The 19108-nt window shown below is 40.5% G+C and overlaps 2 protein-coding genes and 1 pseudogene across 3 annotated transcripts; 2 read left to right on the top strand and 1 right to left on the bottom strand.

Moving 5' to 3' along the window:
• The first annotated feature begins 1103 nt into the window (after positions 1-1103).
• Positions 1104-2426, top strand: LOC135676002 (bZIP transcription factor 11-like). Its single transcript, XM_065186730.1, has one exon. It carries the CDS (start codon positions 1774-1776, stop codon positions 2191-2193), a length of 420 nt encoding a protein of 139 aa, XP_065042802.1. The 5' UTR covers positions 1104-1773; the 3' UTR covers positions 2194-2426.
• A 336-nt stretch (positions 2427-2762) lies between these two features.
• Positions 2763-4251, bottom strand: LOC135676001 (high mobility group B protein 6-like). Its single transcript, XM_065186729.1, has 4 exons — positions 3811-4251; positions 3652-3717; positions 3449-3514; positions 2763-3001 (listed from the first exon to the last, which is right to left on the bottom strand). Exons 1-4 carry the CDS (start codon positions 4225-4227, stop codon positions 2930-2932), a joined length of 621 nt encoding a protein of 206 aa, XP_065042801.1. The 5' UTR covers positions 4228-4251; the 3' UTR covers positions 2763-2929.
• A 2820-nt stretch (positions 4252-7071) lies between these two features.
• Positions 7072-18606, top strand: LOC135676000 (uncharacterized; annotated as a pseudogene). The gene is made up of 12 exons (XR_010514104.1): positions 7072-7202; positions 8086-8281; positions 8675-9174; positions 9407-9488; positions 11615-11750; positions 11878-11954; positions 13163-13331; positions 15327-15415; positions 15777-15941; positions 16096-16173; positions 17827-17930; positions 18405-18606. The product of XR_010514104.1 is annotated as an uncharacterized LOC135676000 (transcript).
• Positions 18607-19108: the final 502 nt, after the last annotated feature.

The raw sequence follows: 19108 nt of genomic DNA, 5'->3' as shown, positions 1-19108 counted from the left end.
AGGTTGCTTCGCCCTCTTCTTCTTTTTCCAAACTGGTGTCATTCAACTCCTCGATGCTGCCAACTCAGCTTTTCACTTTGTTACAAGTAAAATCGCCTCAGAGGCTCTGCTAATTCGATGGATGGCACACCGAATGCAAGAGCTCTTGTATCGTCGATTACAAGGTAAAAGCAATCGATCGAACATCTGCCTGAAGAGACAAAACAACGAAAGTATACGTAGTCGAATCATTCACTCGGCTCTGACATGAACATGACCTCAGATTGCCATCTTCTTCTGCGGAGGCTTGATTCTGGCCAGGTGTCGGAGTTGGACACGAATCCGAGATCTAATCTCTCGCACTCACACGGCAGCATCCCGTGATGATCTGCTGTCCGTTGAATTCCTGGCGTCTTGGAATTGACCATTAAATCTGGTCGCATAGATTGCAAGAGCATCAGCTTTAAGCGGCCGCCGTGTCCGCAGTACCTGTCGGGGGATGGATAGCGAACGCGAAATGGTCCCTAAGCGACAAAAACAGTATCAGCGTGTCACACAGTTGAAAGATTTGATAGCCACGCCTGCGTTATCGAGTTAACCCACATCAGCGTGTCCACAGCATTTCATTAATAACATCGATAGCATCATCGAATATTCTATTTTAGTGGGTTCCAGGAATGTGGCAGCATTTTACCATACCCTCGAATGAAAAGACACGTCCCGATTACTCAGATGACCGCCCAACCCAAGAACACGCATGGCTTCCTCTCGAACACCCAAGTTCGTGTTTCTTGTGTATGTGCTGATCAACTGAGATCTTGACATGAAATCAAGCTCCGGTTGATACTGCTCCTTGCCAGCACAACTGGGCGGCTACAGTACTGCTTCTGCCAATGGTGGAATCCCACAACTTTTTCTCTTTTTTTTTGAGGGGGAGGGCGTAAATAGAGATAAATCATCCAAGCAAAGGCAGACGTTCTGTCCACTCGGTGGAGTTGAATTGTCGTACCATTTTTGACCCTCCAGACGAAGCACTCCCCCACATCTCTCTCTCTCTCTCTCTCTTCCATTTTGCTCTATAAATTCCGTTCTTCTCGTAAGCTGCAATTCCCTTTTCTCCTTCTCCCCTCTTCACTCGCTTAGGTTTCTTGAGGTTCTGCTGCTCTGCTCTTGATTAGTCTTCTTCCCCTGTGTGCTCTTTTGATCATAATTTCTTTGGGTTCTCGATCCAAATTCGAAAAACTCTTCCTACTAGCTTCTGTTTAACTTCATTCTTGGAGAAAGATCTGTCTTCGGGAGTTCCTTTCGCAAGTTTCTTCCCTGTTCTGCGCAATCCATCTTCATACACACTCTATCTGACCAAATCCTACAAACCAGCATCCGAAATTTGCCGCTAAAGCAAGGGAGGTTTACTCGTAACTACGTACCGATATCTGAGCTTCGTTCCATTCACATGCAGTGTCTGTATCTCTTGATGTTTCTCGTTGCTGCCGCTTATCCCAAGTGAAATTAATTCTCCTGCGCGAGTTTATGATACACTCCATTTTTCAGCGCATGACAAACCTCGCTCAGTCCTTCTCTGTGGCCTTTCTTTACTGGTTCTATGTGTTTCATGAGCTCGTCGCGAAGAACTGAGACCCCGTCCCTCTTCTCATAAATAATTAATCTCCTCCTCTTTCTTGCTTCTCAGAAACATAACTCAGCTGTCGCTCCACCAGAACGCAGTGTTTCCCGGAGCACAACTTGTCAAGGCAACTAAATATTCAGATATCTTCTTGTTTCACGATTTTTCTGATGGCTTCTCCTAGTGGCACTTCTTCCGGATCCAGCCAGCTCCTTACCTCTGGTTCAGAAGAAGACCTGCAAGCCGTGATGGACCAGAAGAAGCGGAAACGAATGATATCGAACCGGGAATCGGCGAGGCGGTCGAGGATGCGCAAGCAGAAGCAGTTAGCCGATCTCACGGCAGAGGTGATGCGGCTGAGGAGGGAGAACGACCAGGCCGTCGTGGCCTTGAACCTCACCACGCAGAGCTACTCCGTCGTGGAGGCCGAGAATTCCGTGCTGAGGGCTCAGGCGATGGAGCTCACCTACAGGCTGCAGTCTCTCAATGAGATCGTCGACAACCTGAATGAAAACAGCATCAGCCCATGGAACTTCTTGTGTATGAATCGGCCTATCATGGCGTCCGCAGAGAACATGCTCTACTACTGATTGATCCATGAGCGGCAGCCATAGATTCCGTAGCTAATAATGGTGCCTGCTCCTCCTTGTTTGGCATGCATCTCCCGTTTGCGTACTCTTCCGGCGTGTTATTCTCGTGTTTGGGGTGAATCGCACCCAAGATATTTTATCATTTGGGCTTATGGGGACCCACCCCATTATGTACGAATATTAGTCTTACGACCACGAAGCTTGCTTGTTATTGTGGAAGGTTTTTCCCACCAGCTTCTTCTCTTCTATTTGTTTAGCAATGACCGTGTACGAACTTCTCTCTCTCTCTCTCTACCTCCTGTGTGTGTCACGTAAGTTGGTGTCACACGGAACTTTCCCTGTGCAGACAAGAAGTCAGATTAGCAACCTTCACATTTTAGTCTCCGGGTCGGCATCTCGTCTTTTTCATCTCTGGACACATCGTCATCAACGAGAGGAAGAATTCTTCACGCTGCTGTCATCTTTCGACGAACTATTTGTCCATCGATGCAGACCGGTCTTCTGCGAATAAAGGGGGCACCGAGTGATATCATGGTAACTATATCGATTGCCATGGAAATGTTGTCGTAAACTATACGAGCGACGTATATACGATGATCATCGATGATCACCAAAAAGAAACACACCCAAAGTGGCAACAAAGGAGCGCAAACAAGCAATTTGACTTCCGTCATCCGAAGGCACCACCTACAATAGCGAAAAATGAGGAGGGAGTGACATTGATGAAGAAAAGATACTACTCCGTCTCGTTTTCCCGAGTCGCTGATGGTTTGTCCGCTTCGCTATTCTCTTCTGCGCTTTGTGGTGCCTGCGCAGAAATTTGATTTCTTTAGCTGTCTGATATATATGGTGTTTCTGTTCGTCTGCTACAAATCCATACAAGATTTAGAACCATGATCACAGACTGCACCACAGAGCTAAGATTGCAATATCTACGTCTAAATTTGTGCTCATTCTAGAAGATTTCTCTGTTCATTGTTAAGGATGCTAGATTATATCTTTGAACACAAAAAAAGGAAATAATTCTAAACTTTGCCTCTTGTTTCTCGTCTCTGCACACTAAGAAATTAAGAAAATATTCGATCGATCGATCGATCCTACAAAAATAATTGAAGGGAGTTATGATGATAGAAAAACATGCAGTCATGCAAATGCCAGTAATACTATGTTCTATGTATCCACGTGAGCTCATGTACAACAATCGAATGCATACACTGAGGCTTAAGCTTATATGATTCCTACAGGGCTTTCTTACCTGCAACTGCGCTTCCATACTCTTCTGCCTTTCTTTCTCTCTCAGAGATCGAACCGGTGAAGTCATCTGCGACCAAAATATTATCTTAAGCATGGTTACCGAGTGCCCAAAAATAACACTATGATCGTTGAGATCATTTAAATTCACGTTGTCAGCGCATCGACCGAGCAGATCGAATCTGTAATCGGGGAAGACTTCCCTACCTGCGACTGCACTTCCGCACTCTGTTGATGTTCTTGATGTCTTAGAGATTGAACGGATGACGGAATCTGCAACCAAAAATTTTTGCGAAAGAGAAGACGTCAGAACTCAGCGAGGGCGCCATGAATTGCTGAAGAGGTGAAGAAAACGGGGGTCTTCACCATGGAACAGGATATCAAGTCCTGAAGCTTGATCAGCAGGCGGAGCTCCAGCTCCAGGTTGCGCTGTTCCTCGGCCCGCTTTTCCAGCTCCACCGCCCACCTCTGCATCACCGCGTCCCTCTCCCGCAGTACCTCCTCCGTCTTCTCCCTATCCGCCCGGAGCCGGTCCCTCATCTGCCGGACCGCCGCAAGCTCCTCGGCCAGAGAAGCCTCCCGCGGTCTCGCTTCGGGCTCCGGCTCCGGGGGCAAGATCGGGCAGTTCTCCTTGCCAGGGCTTCCTTTGATCGGCGGAGGAATCCGGAGTGCGATCGGTTTGGGCTTCGGCTGGAGCCCGGCGGTCGTGGAGAGATTGAAGTTCCTCGGCTGGAGGGGCTTCCGGCCGGGCGTCGGCGTTGCGGCGGCCGGGGAGGAGTCCATGTGACCGAAATGGGAGATTTGAATTCGAATGGCAAGAGTGGCAACGGCTACTACTAAATCAGTGGGAGCTTGAGTCGGTTTAAACCTTTTTTTTACTCCAACTTACCTGGTCCCACCTTACCAGTCACACCAACCGTCCTCGAGATGTGGAGCCCACGACGAACCATCAATGGGTTACCGCTGTGGGTATGCGGATATTCGAGAAAAAGGAGATGTGGAACCTACTTTTTTTTTAACCTGTCGGCTTTGACTCGAACCGAGAGTCATTGCGATTCTAACGTGGCATGGCTGGTCAAACGAGACGACCATGGTCAACGTGGTTCGCCGTCGATGCTGTGACGTCCCTTTACTACAACGTGTGCTTTATGGGCTCTCAAAGATGATCGCGCTGATGAGGTGGATTTTTGTTTGGATGTTGGATGCTTTCTTGTTTTATGATATACAAAAGATTTGAAATGTGTTATGATATATCAAAAGATTTGTTTTATGAGAGCGTACCTTCTCTGCCATCCCACACGTGTCTCGACACATTGCCACGTGACAGCCGAAGCCCCCACCATAGTGACTCCCGTCCATGCATGCCCACCAGCTCCACCCAAAGCGTCGTCTTCCCTCCGCCATGGAGTCCAGCGGCGTTTTCCGTTCTATCAACGTTCTTTTCCCTTCCCTGGTTTCTTGCCCTAAACCAGCTCCCACCTCCTCCCTCTGCAACTCTTGTGCGTCTCACAAGAACGTCTTAACCCCTCCTTTGCCAGTGGCGACGTCGATTAGATCGGCATTATCGAGTCGGCTGAGGCGTAAGGCTCGCATGGCGCCACCGCTCAAAAGCGAGAGCATGCAGTGTCAGCTGAGACCGGATCCGGCTTCGGGTTGGGATGCAGAAGACGATACGGTGTTCGAGGAGGAGGAGACAGAAGAAGAAGCATTAGAGGAGGACGAGGAGGGGAGGTGGATGGAAGAGGTGGAGGAATTGGAAGAGGAGGTAATCACGAGGCAGGACGATGGACGGGAGCCGAAGGATTATGACCGAAGGGCGCAAATCTTTGACGAGAGCTCAAAGGTCTTTCGATCGAACAAGGATCGTAATGGGCATCGCCATGATAAATAGAAAGAGACGATGTTGTTGGAACTGCCGTTAGATAGTTAGATGTATGCTACAACGAGAGTAGGTTGTATTATGATGTTCTCGGTAGTCATGAAGTAAATTAAAAGGGATGGTCGTATGCATCTACTTGATGTTTTGGTCGATGCATGCGTCTTTTGCTTATAAAGAGGATGATGTCTTGCTCATACGGATTCATGTTCTGACTCGCGACAAACTGCGTCAAACATATGACTCGTGGATGGCTTTGCATCTGTCGATGCGGTTCAGCCACGTGGGATGTGTGCTCCTCGTAAACGACTTGCACGGCAGCACACCTCTTACGAGTGCTGTGTACAGGCCGGAAATCAAGATCACCGAGGACATCAAAGGCTCCTCGTACTAGTTGCTTCGATCAATGTTCTTTTGATCTGTATTTTCATGAAGCTAATTTTTGAGAAATGTCCGTATTTGGATGTAACTATCCTTAATTTTGTGACATAAATAAATCATCTGTTACATGATTATGCACATATTCTACCAATCATAATATCGTAGGGTAGATCAGAACATGTATTTTGGTTGGAGTCAGTAGCCATTGTATTTAACCAACAATCTAGCTAATTATAGATTAGCTTATGTAGTTATATTTGTTTAGTGTTCTGATCGTTAGATTTTAAAATTTAATATTAAAATTTATATAGTTATAAAAGTAAAATATTTAATCTTATTTATTCTAATATCATTGGTTTTATTGATGAAAGATGTAGCACGTAATAGTACGTGCATGAATGACATAGATGAGTAAAATCAACAATGAACTGATATTGTGAGTAGTAGTTACGGTGATGGTCGATAACAACGATGCGATAGTCAACCGTATCGATATCAATCTAAACATTAATTATGAGAAGAAAAATGAGGGAGATGAGGCATCTGCCTCGATGCCACATCACTCTGCCTTCTTTTTATCCTTCAGAGTCGCTCGCATTTGTTAGTGTTGGAGGAGGTAAGTGAAGCACTGAGCTCAAAGCCTTGGATGGTCACTTCATTCAATGGTACGATGGATTAAAAAAAAGAGAGATGGGCGGCGAGGAGTCTTAGTAGTGAGCGAGCACGACGAAGAGGTGTTCCTACTTCGAGCTCTCAAGCTTTAGCTGGCTTGCAAACAATGTGTATGCCTCGACCACGATTACGTGGTTGTCAACTTGCTTCCAGATCAACACTGCTTGCGATTGGAGGGGATTCGATCGGATGACGAGGATTGATCATTGTATAAAATGGAGGCTCGAATAGTACAACCATCACATCCATTCATGACGTCATCGTCCATTATCACTGTTGAAATTATATTTTTTATCTATCATTTTCGTATCATTCATGTATTTGTTATATCTTCTGTCGATAAATGAGATTAAATATTTTATTTTTATAATTATAAATATTTTAATATATTTTTAAATTAAAAAATAAAAATTTTAAAAATATAATTATAAAAAGAATTATATGTAATTGACCCCAACTAACTTAGTGCAAAAGATTCATGAGTTCTGTTTTCTAAGCCATATTACCATCATGAAAATGCCACTCTGTTTCTTTTGTCGACGAGAAGGATGAGCACATGTCATACCACGTTGGCGACAGATCAGCCTTAAGTCCGACTGCTTCAGACATGCCGTGTACAGGTTGGTCCACCAGCGGCAGCTTCATGAGTCCGTAACGTGACACATCGCCAGTGAGTGTCGTCAGCCCACGGCCCGCCTCGCTCCGTGGGTTCTTTCTTGTTAGGGTCTCTTGTGTCCCTTTTCCGTATATAAGGAGCTGCCTGTGTGGCGCCCATAGTGTTTGCGGCGTAGATCTCATCCTTTGCCGGCGGGTGCTATAATGGGGAGGCGTAAGTTGTTCCATCTCTACCTCGTCGTTTGCAATGCGTTAATACTTTCGATCATCGTGTCTCTTGTGGTCGTTCGATGGATGAAATATATCACCGAAATTGGTCACTGATCAGAAATAATATCTAGTTTTATTGACACGATAGGCAATATATTATCTTCCAGTGTTTGGTCCCATTCCATGAATTTTGATGGTATGAATGATTCTGTTCCCGTCTTGATCGATTTGATAATATATCTGGCATTGTTTAGAGATTAAATTTCAAGAAGTTTTTTCTTTCCTGAAACTTGAGTATTTTTAATTTAAAATCTCAATGCGATTTTTTCATTACAAACCCTACTCATGAAAAAAAAAAAAAGACCTTTGCCTCAATGATGACGTGAGATAAAGACTGTTGTATAATTATTTTATTGACCATTAAAAAATTAATAGTTGAAATTATCTTTAAAATGTTACACATAACAGATCATGAGAAGAAAATATATAATTGTAATTAAGATCATTTGGCACATAAAAATGCATCTACTTAATCAACGAAACAAAAAAAAAGGGACAACTGGAAAGTAGATGGTGCAAAATAGAGGATCCTGGAATATGATAGTGTATGGTTTACTTTAGAACGTGTGGAAGTTTGGAGGCCTAAGATAAAGTAAAAGTTCCTTCTGAGTTATGATCAATGGTATAACTCATAGGAGTAGGTTTTTTTTGGGGGGTAAAGAAAATGGGGGCTTGAAGGTTATTACAAAATTCTTTAACAAATGAACAGTAGGCTCCGCATTTAAGAGGTCACAAACATTAGCAGGTAAATTTCAAAAAGATGAATTGAGTTTTTCCAACAGCTATGGTGTTGGCTATATAAGAAAACGATCTTTTGAATATTGCAGTGCATATCCTAGGTGGAAAGAACAATGTTATCAACCCTCATGTGAGATCGAGTACAACATTCAAAAGCTGATGAGGGCCAACAAATCTCTCTCCATGCACATTAGTAGCACTATAGGTTGCGATCATGCCTCAACTGCAGGTGGCAAGACAGTTGAGGTGGCTAACCCACCAGCTACGAAGAATTACTAATGTCAGGTAATTATACCTTCAGCCTGAAAAGTGGTATTATGAAATACATTTTCATTTATATTTTGCATATTGTCGGTAACTCAATAAGGTGTTTGAAGGATAAATACATTTGTCAGAAAAGCCTGCATTGAAATAATCTGTCTGCTATGCTTTTAATTCTATACTTATGAAAAGATGCTTATGATATGTATTCTGCTCCAAAATGGAATTTGTTGTTTCTTAGAGTCTGTACTATGAATTCTTGGACAATTGTGTACAACATAAATGCATTTTTTCAAAACCAGGGACACTTAGCAGGTTTATGCTTAGTTAAAAAGACTTAAGATCATAGAGATTAGGCATCTCATGATGTTTATGTTCCTTTTCTTATTTTCCTTGAGATGGCTATTCTTCATGTAGGACCTGCAAGATGTTATTGCCAGATTAAGAATAAACCATATCCAAAATCACGGTACTGCCGTGGTGTTCCAGATCCTAAAATTAGGATCTATGATGTTGGAATGAAGAAGAAAGGAGTTGACGAGTTTCCCTTCTGTGTTCACCTGGTGAGCTGGGAAAAGGAGAATGTTTCCAGTGAAGCTCTTGAGGCTGCTCGTATTGCATGCAACAAGTATATGACAAAGTATGCTGGAAAGGATGCTTTCCACTTACGAGTGAGAGTTCACCCATTCCATGTTGTACGTATCAACAAAATGCTTTCTTGTGCTGGGGCAGATAGGCTCCAGACTGGGATGAGGGGTGCATTTGGGAAGCCTCAGGGGACGTGCTCGGGTAAGCATTGGTCAGGTCCTTCTGTCTGTTCGCTGCAAGGATAGCAATAGCAATCATGCACAAGAAGCCCTTTGTCATGCTAAGTTCAAGTTTCCTGGCCGTCAGAAGATAATCATCAGCGGAAAGTGGTAAGCCTTAAAAAGGGAGTCCAATTGACTAGGCATACAAACCACTCCGGATTTATTATTGGTGTGAAATTCATCCTTGCTCTAGGTGCTATTTTCCTTATATACAAAATTCCAGTTTCTGACATCTGGTCTAACCATGTTAAAAACAAAATATTTTAGGCTATTATATGATCTCCAGAAACATGTCTCCTTTTTGCTTGTGTGGTTTCTGACATGACAATATAATTGTCAGGGGCTTTACTAAGTTTAGCCGTGCTGAATATGCGAAATGGAAGAGTGAGAACAGAATCATTCCAGATGGTGTCAATGCCAAGGTAAGTTTTATTTCAGACAAAAACTTGATCGTGCTGCCTTATACATTACCTGTGTCAACCTGTTTGAGTTTCCTTAGGCTTACATGCTGACTTGTTGGTTGGTGTTTACCATAATTTCACTGGTGTGGGATGTGCTTTGCACTTGCAGAGGCTTGTGGAGTCCGGGCTTTCAACTCTTAGTATCAGTTTCTTTTGAGATTTCAAATGGGCAAAAAAGAAGGGTTGGCTGCATGGCATGTGCAATGCACACGAGGTTGGGTGGGCTACTCTATCCTCTTTTGTGCCATGAATGCTTTCCAACACTACAAAAAAAGTTTTCTGTACATCATCAAGTTTGTCATTAAGTTTTTCGGCTTAGTTCCTTTTTCCTGCTATTCAGCTGTGTAAAATGTCAGTACATGAAGTAATTGTCCCCGAACACCATGTTACGGCCTAACCACCCATCTGGTAGTAATTGTCTCCCCACAATATATTGCTTGCCCCATTCAGATGTTTCGCAATGGTAGTGGAAAACCACATCTTAAGAATTCCATTTTTTGTCATCTATTATCCACCTAGAAAACGATATGGTTTCTTATCGACATGTCTTGATCGTGCAGTTACTTGGGTGCCATGCCCACTTGCTAATCGTCAACCTGGAAAGGCTTTCTTGAGCGCCGCTGTGGCAGAAGCTTCATAGAATCTGTCAGCTGGAGGATGATGAAAGCTCTAGTGGTTCTGAGATTTTCTTGCTATCAGCTTAGTTTTGCAAGTTTATTATGTCCATTTTTTTTCTATCAGATTTTCTTTAAATTTATTTTCTGTCTTGTGGTGGCAACCTTTATTTCTTCGATTGATGTGTTTATGTAGGCGATTGGTGTGGTGCGTTATTGGTTTTTCTTTTCCTCGCTCCGGACATATCCAGTTAGGTGGATATATTTTGTCATGAAGTCGAGCATTCAGTCACATATTATGGTTTGATCCCGCACGTCGACAGAATACGTAGCTGGGTATGGACTCCCTTCGGTAGCTCGCTGGTCATCGGTTTGCCTAAGATCGAGCTGGAGGCCATCGTGTGGTTGGTTGCTTGCCGGGCGTAGTAAACAAACATGGTGTTCTAATTGTAGGGTATGGAGAACAAAACCTGGGAAATAACAATTTGGTTGGCCCCGAGCACGTTAGGGGGAAAATAATATTACTTATTTTGTTTTTCTTATTTGTTGGCATTCACCCACGAGCGGGTCGATAAGGCATTCCTAAATTATAACGCTCTCGGTTGATCCTTCCGCTTCCGTCGATCTCACCCAAATCGGACAAAAAGAAGTAGAGAGAGAGAGAGAGAGAGAGAGAGAGAGAATCCTTGGCTGCAAGAAAACAAACACCTCATAACAATTCGTTGTCCCCTTCCCTGCCTTCCTCCCTCGAGGCATCCCCTCGACTGCATTGATCCCCCTTCCCGAATAGGGTTTTGGATTGACCCCCAGGAATCCCGCTGCATTGATCCCAACTCCCGATTTCTCCTCTGCAAATCTTAACCGGGATCCGTTGATGCCCGTCTTCGCTTCATAGATCGCCGTTTCTTGAGCTTCCGCGGCTTTGGCCCCCGCACCATGGAAACCCCCGGCGGAGACTCCGATCCGTACGGGTCTCGGTTTCCCTCCTCCTCCGCCGGCGGGGGCATCAGTGGTGGCCCTTCGAGGAGGTACCGTGTCCCTTTCTCGGCGAATCTCATCCACGCGCCTTTGTCGGCGCTCTTGGAATACTCCGGGATCTTGCGGCCTGGTGCCAGCCAATCGGAGACCGAGAGCTTGATTCCGCTGCCGGAGCTGAATCTTGCCCAGGTGGATGAGTCGTCCGTATCCGCCGTTGCTGACCGTGGCGAGGTGTCGATTAGGATCATTGGGAGTGGCGATCAGGAGAGCCTCCGGATGGCGTCGACCCAGCCGCAGCCTTCGACTGCCTGGTCTGGTGGACAGGGTAATTCTGGCGGCCGCGGTGTCTCTGGTGAATCGAACCCTGCTTTCTCAGAGAGGCACCGAGGAGGAGATGGAGGGAGCAATAGCGGGGTCGGAGAGGCAGCCTCCTCGTCCGCATCTTCTGTGTCAGCATCCATCGCGGCTGTTGATGGCCCGAGCACGGACGCGGAGGCGAGTATGACGGGTGGTCGCAACAGGGATTCATCATATCAGAGATATGACATTCAGCAGGTTGCACGGTGGATCGAGCAAATACTACCGTTCTCGTTGCTTCTTTTGGTGGTCTTCATCAGACAGCATTTGCAAGGTAATGTCAGTTGCATCTTATGTTCTTGGAAAACTCTGAGGATTATCTGTAATGGAAATAAAGTCTTGGTTTGCTTTAGTTTGTTTTTCTCTGACTATTCAAAGCTGATTTTGTTGAAAAACTGCAGGCTTTTTCGTCACGATTTGGATTTCAGCAGTGATGTTTAAATCCAATGATATCTTGAAAAAACAAACTGCTTTAAAGGTTTGTTAGTTTTACTACATAACGATTTCTTTTCATCCTACGTGCCACTTGTCTTTCATTTTTCATCATCCTATCATATTGAGACAGTTTTTTTGAATAAAGAACCAGCTTGTCATATGTTTTTCCATAGTTTTTACAACCATTTGCTACATTATAGTAAACCAAATTTGTTAATGTAGTTGCATTCAAGAATGCTATTAAATAATAATTACAAATCATGAATTTGTGTCTCTTGTCTCCTCTGTGGTCACTTGTGAATTGCAAAGCCTGTTTGTTGACAGATATTTTGGGTGGGTGGAAGTTGTTGGGTTCAACATAGATGATAAAAATTTATTGGCTGACAATGCTAATTTGTCGACTGAATTGATGGTTATACAATTTAAACCTACTCTACATTGAAGATAAATAGACCGCACCCATTTTCTAATTGTTCAGATAGTTTAGTTCTATGCTCTTTTTCTAATTAATTATTGAATTCTGTAAGGGATAGAGTCAAGATTTTTGTTGAACTTTTATGCTTATGAGTTTCAAAGTCTTGGAGGTGCTTTCGAGATCTCTATAATAACATATTTAAGAAATGTTCAGAGACTCTAGAAACTTAGTTGACACATATTACACATTTGCCTTGACAAATGGTCTTTGGGATATTGAATGAGAGTTGCTCCTAGTTCAGTTGCTTCAAATGATTTTTAATGTAGAGTGTAACTATTTCATAGACTTCAGCCACCCATTATCCATATCGACAATGGTAAGCTTTGATTAGCTGTTCTTGGTGAAATTGAAGGAATTGAGGTAGAAAACTTTAAAGGAACTGCCCATTTGATAACCCAATTATCAATGCATGCATTCGTGACCCCCCTATGACTTGAACTCTACAACCAATTTCTACATAGTTAGTACTTGGTAATGCAGATTGATTTCCTTGTCAGATGGCTGGATTGATAACAACCAGTTCCTTGGTGGATGATTAGATTGATATCCACTGTTTGTTAATGGTTTGAGACCTGTGCTTCTAAGAAGCAGCAATTCATGAAGACAGGTCAACCATTCAACAATGTTAGTTTGCTATTATAGATTTATATTAGTTTTTAGGGGCACTTTTGGTATTGCAAAGTTCTCATTTTTTTTTCACTTATGTAGCACTGGGTAGACTCATGTTTATTAATACTTGGTTCGTTCTCACATTTACTGGTTATTGGTCTCTGCAGGGAGAGCGAAAATTGACTGTGCTTGTTGGAACTGCATTTTTCTCCATGTTACATGTATTTGGCATCTACTGGTGGTATCGAAATGATGATATCTTATACCCACTTATCATGTTTTCTCCCCAAGCAATACCACAATTTTGGCATGCCATATTTATTATCTTGGTCAATGGTATCCACTGATCTTAGTTAACCCTTCCAAATATTATACTTTCGGTTGCACGTACTTGTTATATGTCGAGCGAAATTTCTTTCTTGTCTAAGATTTAATTCTCTGCCTTTCATGATGTCATATATTTATTTTCTTTCTTGCATAAGGTAAATTAATTAAGCTTTCGTAACTTTAGAGTCAAATGAAAAATATTCATGTATTCTTTGAAGAACGCCTTTTTGCATGTCCTATTCCTCTATGTAGGTTTATGTTGTGCATCAGTCATGCTGGATTTTACAATTACCTGTGGTCATATAGGTAAAAATTTGGTTTTCTTGGATTTGGAAGCCAAAAGTTGCAGGACCATCCAAGAAAAAAATGGATTATGTGCAGCTTATTGGCATATTTATGACAAATAAAAGGCATAGGTGCTGTGTTTTATCAGCCATTTTCTTAATTCTTGTTTATTGGAAAGTGGGAATAATTCCCATGCTAAGATGCACGTATTCGTAACTTCTAGATATATGTCTATCTTATATAACATACCAAATGGTTTAAGTGCTGGTGCAGTTTTGTCCATGTTGTAACTTGTATGCTAGCTGTCATTTTCATAATATCTGTTTACTGGAAGGTGGATATGGATCCCCATTGCAAAGCATGGGGTAGGACAATAAGACAATATGATGCTAAACATGATTGTAGTGTAATGATGCACTATTAATAATGACAAATCTAAAGTGGAATCATCTATTGTGAAATGGTAGATAAAGGGTCCTCCTGAAAGTACTCTTATCATTTTCGTGGATGTATTTTAGTTATAATAGTAATTATTAGATCATTGAAAATCCTTAAGGAGTAAATATAAACCATGAGTTCATTGACATTATTTTGCACTTATCAAAGTTATTCTATCAATTTTTATCCATATTTTAGTTTAGTTAGTCTAGATTGAGATTAATTGTAATATATTTAAGGATGGTTTGTACTAGTTCGAAGATGATCTTTAATTTAGTCATTAGGTTTATTTACAACTATAGCATGAGGTTTATTTAGAGAGATATTCTATTTGGCTACAATTAAGGTGTCATGACTCGATCTGATGGGATAACTAGCCTGTCAAATTTGTTGTGCCTGGTGGTAGCTCCATGCTGTGACATATCCTTTGACTCCATCCACGAATAGATTTTTCTATTCGAGCCTCTTACCATGCCCCAATAGTAGGTTGTTTTTGATACACCCATTATATTCTTATAAGTTAATCTTAATCTTAGCCTACTTCAGATGTGAAACTAATCGAGGTATTACAATCTTCCCTACTTAAGGGCTTGATGTCCTTGTCAAGGTCCAATATAGTCCAGATCAAATCCTGGCATGGTACATTTGAGGCATAGCTCAACGGTGGTTCCACGGTATGATGTATCCTTTGACCCGTCCACGGATAGTCCTTTCCTATTCAAACTTTTCACCATGCCCCAATAGTAGGTTGACTCTGATATCAATTGTCATGACCCGACCTGATGGGATAACTGTCTTGTCAACTTTGTTGAGCTTAAATTACCATCTAAAAATGTTTAAGCTGAGGTTAATAGTAGTACAACTATCCTTACAAGTCAATCTTAATCTTAGCCTACTTCTAGTGTGGGATTAATCGGGATGTTACATAGGGCCATGTAAATATATTTATATAGTTTTTTAATGTCAAATATAGTTTCTTTTGTCGTTGGCCTTTGGCCTCTTTGTCCATCTTTCTTTGGTTGTTCTAGTAATTCTTTATTTCACTATATGCTATTTATTCTACAAAAACCAAGTGTTATTTAAACTGCTAGTATATTCAATCCGCCTTACTGAAACTTATGATATCAGTTCTATTGCATCTTTTATTTGTTTGACACTGAACGAGTTGTAGGTTTATTACTTGTTAAATTTATATTTATTTAGGATCATTTGTTGTAACCTTATAGTGACAATATCCTGGATCCATAGCTATACAACTACTTATTGAGTACTTTTGTCTAGATATAATGGTGCGGCAAGCAGCTATGGTTGTGAAGTGTATTCTCTTGGTGTATTACAAAGATCGTAAAGGTCGTAACTATCGTCAGCAGGTTAGTCATTTTTAATGTTTTCATTAATTAATTAATAACTTTATGTGATTGTTTTATTTTTGTGTCACTTCTTTATAGTTTAGATGGCTGGCAATAATGTTATGTTGTGGAATTCTATATCAGTAAATTGAGTCCTTTGCTTGTTTATTCTTGTATCAATCTCATGATGTTCCATGCATTGCCATTTCTGGTTATGGGAAAAGAAGTCATGCTATTTCATAAAGCCATTTCTTTTGTTTTAATTATTTCTAATTTTTAATTTCATCTTAGTTTCATGTCCTTCAGAAAATCATTTGCTTTTCTTGTGCTATAGTATATGATTTTTGGATAGTTGTAACTCATACGTTTATTTCTTTACCAGTGTCAAATGCTTACTCTTGTGGAGTACCTTCTACTTTTGTACCGTTCTTTTTTGCCAACTCCTGTTTGGTACCGATTTTTCCTGAACAAGGAATATGGGAGCTTCTTTTCATCTCTGACTACGGGGCTATACCTTACTTTGAAGCTGACATCAGCAGTAGAGAAGGTGTAGTATTTTACTGTTTTTCCATAATGAGTTTCCAGTAGTAGTTTTAATATTCTTAAAAGTGCCCATCAAGTTGAAGTTTTCAGGTTGGCAAACATCTTCATGAATTATAAAAAACGAATCCTCTTTGATATTTTTGAGGTTATAATTCCAGGTTCAATCATTTATTTCTGCGTTTAAGGCGCTATCATGCAAGGATGTAAGTTATGGGTCTTATGCAACAGCTGAACAGGTGAAGTCTTGATCTGTTCCAACATATATGAAATCTTAATTTTGTCCATCTCGCATATTGTATTTGTTTATCATTCTTTATCAAATGCTTTAAGATATATTTCTAGTCAACTCAGATTTATGTCAACGTCAAATGCTTTTAATTACGTGTTGCATCTTTAAAGTCCTTTGCCATAATTTGGCACTGGTTCTGTGCTTTTTTTAGTTTATTTACAATATGGTTACAACACAGTACATTTTTTTATTGATTGTACTCGTATTCATGCACCTGTAGTTTATATGTCGAATTTGGTTATATATATTGCCATTAATTATTTTTTGTTGTCTTTCTGTGATAATTTCTCTCAAAAACAGTAATATGTTTTTACAATCCTTTTTACATGATATAGGACTATCTTCTTTTTCCTCTTTATAACACTTAACAACTAAGGATATACCTAAACATGACCTCCTTTTCTGGATGCTGGCAAGATGCATGAGAGTGGTAAAAAAACATCATCCAATATGTGGTTGTGAAATATAAATCATCCTCATCATTGTCCAAGTTGTTTGTCATCATTCCATGGTTGGAATCAAACTAACTCACAATTAGTGATTTAAAAAGCACTAGGCGCCAAAAGGTGCCAAGGTCCAATAACGCCCGAGGCGCTAGGCGCTCGCCCGAGCGAAGCGAGGCACTAAAATATAAAAATATATAATATAATTAATATAATTATTTAAATAAAAAAATATACTATTAAATTAAGAAAATCGAGTACAAAATCACAATGTCATATTAATAAAAAGTCTCAAAAAGTAAAATAATAAAATTTTACATCAAATCTATTGAGTTGCTCTGTACACTTGCCATTTATTCTGAAACCTAACAATAATTTTAAATAAATAAAAATTAATAGTAACAATCACATCTCGACAACATAAACTTTTTTTATATGTTGTTTTTGACTGTCCAATACTCAGATTCATGAAGTATTGTTGGTCTCACAACTGTCTTGTAAAATTTTTCTTTTAATCTCGATGATCACCCAAGACTCCTAACGCCTCTTGCCATTTTAATCATCATGTTTTTACTCGATGCATAATGTCTTCATGATATCTCGATCTTGATGAATAATTGATTCAATATACCTAAAGTTTTTATTTAATTGATTCAATATATTCTCTTATCTATTTCTATAATTACTAAATTTACATTTAGAATATTTAGTTTTAGTCCTACTTAATCTAAAATCTTTAGTTTCTAAGGTTTGCCTCCATAGCTCAAGTTTATAATTAATTTCACTTAGGGTTTTACCAACTAAGGTAATATTATCAGCAAATAGTATACACCATAGAGGTCTATCATGTAGATAATTAGCAAGTTCCTCCATTATCAAAGTGAAAATTTAGGAACTTAATGTAGATATTTGATGTAATCCTATGCTAATAGGAAACTCACTAGATACACTCCCTATAGTTCTAACACTAGTAGCTACATTATTATACATATCTTTAATAACATCAATATAATTAGTGAATACATATTTCTTTTCTAAAATCTATTGTAATAAATATTTAGGAACCCTATTAGGGTTTTATATGCACATTGCAAATATTCCTTTTTTTTTTTTTGTGATGTTGACGATTCATATCACTTGTTATGTAACAAATGCAGGTAATTACAGCTGGTGATATGTGTGCCATTTGCCAAGAGAAGATGCACTCTCCTATTCTACTTCGTTGTAAACACATCTTTTGTGAAGACTGTGTCTCTGAATGGTAACATTATCATGCCTAAGCTTCTCAACATTCTTAGTTTTTCTTGCTTTTCCTTTCCTCTTTTGCTAGGATTTATCTGTATACAGCCTTATAGATTTTTTGAAATTGGAAGTTTACCACTCTGGTCTAATCATCTATAAAAAATGTGAGCTAAATATGTGCATCTACTTGATCCAAGCAGAAGGCCATGTTGTAAAAACACATGGATAAGACTGTTCTCTTACCTCCCTTTTGCATTAGATAAGTGGGGATATTTTGAAGTGTCACCAGTGTGCTTGCTTTCGATGAAAATAAGTTAAAAGTTCTGTATCCCCTTCTTTTGTCTGTGATGTTAATCATACATACATACATACATACATAAATACATATATGATGTAGTTCCTAGCATTCCTCTTACTTTCATATGCATTATTATTGGAGTTGGAATCACGTTCTGAGTGTTCCTGTTCTTGACCCAGATGTGAAAATTTTCAGGTTTGAAAGAGAACGGACATGCCCATTGTGCAGAGCTGTGGTTAAGCCAGCAGGGCTGAGGTCATTCGGCGATGGTTCCACGAGCTTATTCTACCAGTTGTTTTGATTATTGCATCTGTAACATAAATTGATTTCCTCGGATGCCAGATTGGTCAGAAGGATGCAGGAATGAACTTGCTGTGGTGCTGTTGCTGTTCTCTCATGATTTGATCTCCATGTCACCTCCCGGGAGGCTTTTGATCAAAGTTCGATGAGACACCTCCCCATCTATCCATATTCTTATATTCAATTTATATACCACATTTCCGGAAATATAAACAGAATAGACAGAAGAGAAAGCATATATATATATATATATATATATATATAAACATATTTTTATCTCACGATGTTGTTCAGGAGGTTCACGATGCTGTTCATGGATGGTATGAGCATTTTTGGTCCAAAGCCAAAGGGAAACCGAGCTGTTACTGTGACTGGATTGGTTGTATCTCGTTAAAAGATCATGTAAATTGTATTTATCTAGCAGCATGGATAACCGTATCGGCATCGCCATCGCCCTCGCCCTGACTTCACTGCGTACTGCTACTCATACGAAGATCCAAATCGATATTGGTGAGTCAGCAGGACAACCACGCACGTACATAAAAATTTCCTCGAAACATAACCTACTTACTAATCAAGCGGCCATGCATCACCAAAAC

This window comes from Musa acuminata, chromosome BXJ1-6, assembly GCF_036884655.1.
Source record: "Musa acuminata AAA Group cultivar baxijiao chromosome BXJ1-6, Cavendish_Baxijiao_AAA, whole genome shotgun sequence".
In the NCBI taxonomy this organism is placed as follows: domain Eukaryota; kingdom Viridiplantae; phylum Streptophyta; class Magnoliopsida; order Zingiberales; family Musaceae; genus Musa; species Musa acuminata.
The sequence above is the reverse complement of the archived record's forward strand: the minus strand, read 5'-3'. Positions and strand labels throughout refer to the sequence as shown.

Bases quoted from the DNA above. Each gene is read 5' to 3' on its own strand.
- LOC135676002 (XM_065186730.1), top strand. From the start codon at position 1,774: ATGGCTTCTCCTAGTGGCACTTCTTCCGGATCCAGCCAGCTCCTTACC.
- LOC135676001 (XM_065186729.1), bottom strand. From the start codon at position 4,227: ATGGACTCCTCCCCGGCCGCCGCAACGCCGACGCCCGGCCGGAAGCCC. The intron at 3,718-3,810 runs GTGAAGACCCCC...TTTTGGTTGCAG, and splicing joins ACTTGATATCCTGTTCCATG to ATTCCGTCATCCGTTCAATC. The intron at 3,002-3,448 runs GTAAGAAAGCCC...ATTTCTGCGCAG, and splicing joins GTATGGAAGCGCAGTTGCAG to GCACCACAAAGCGCAGAAGA.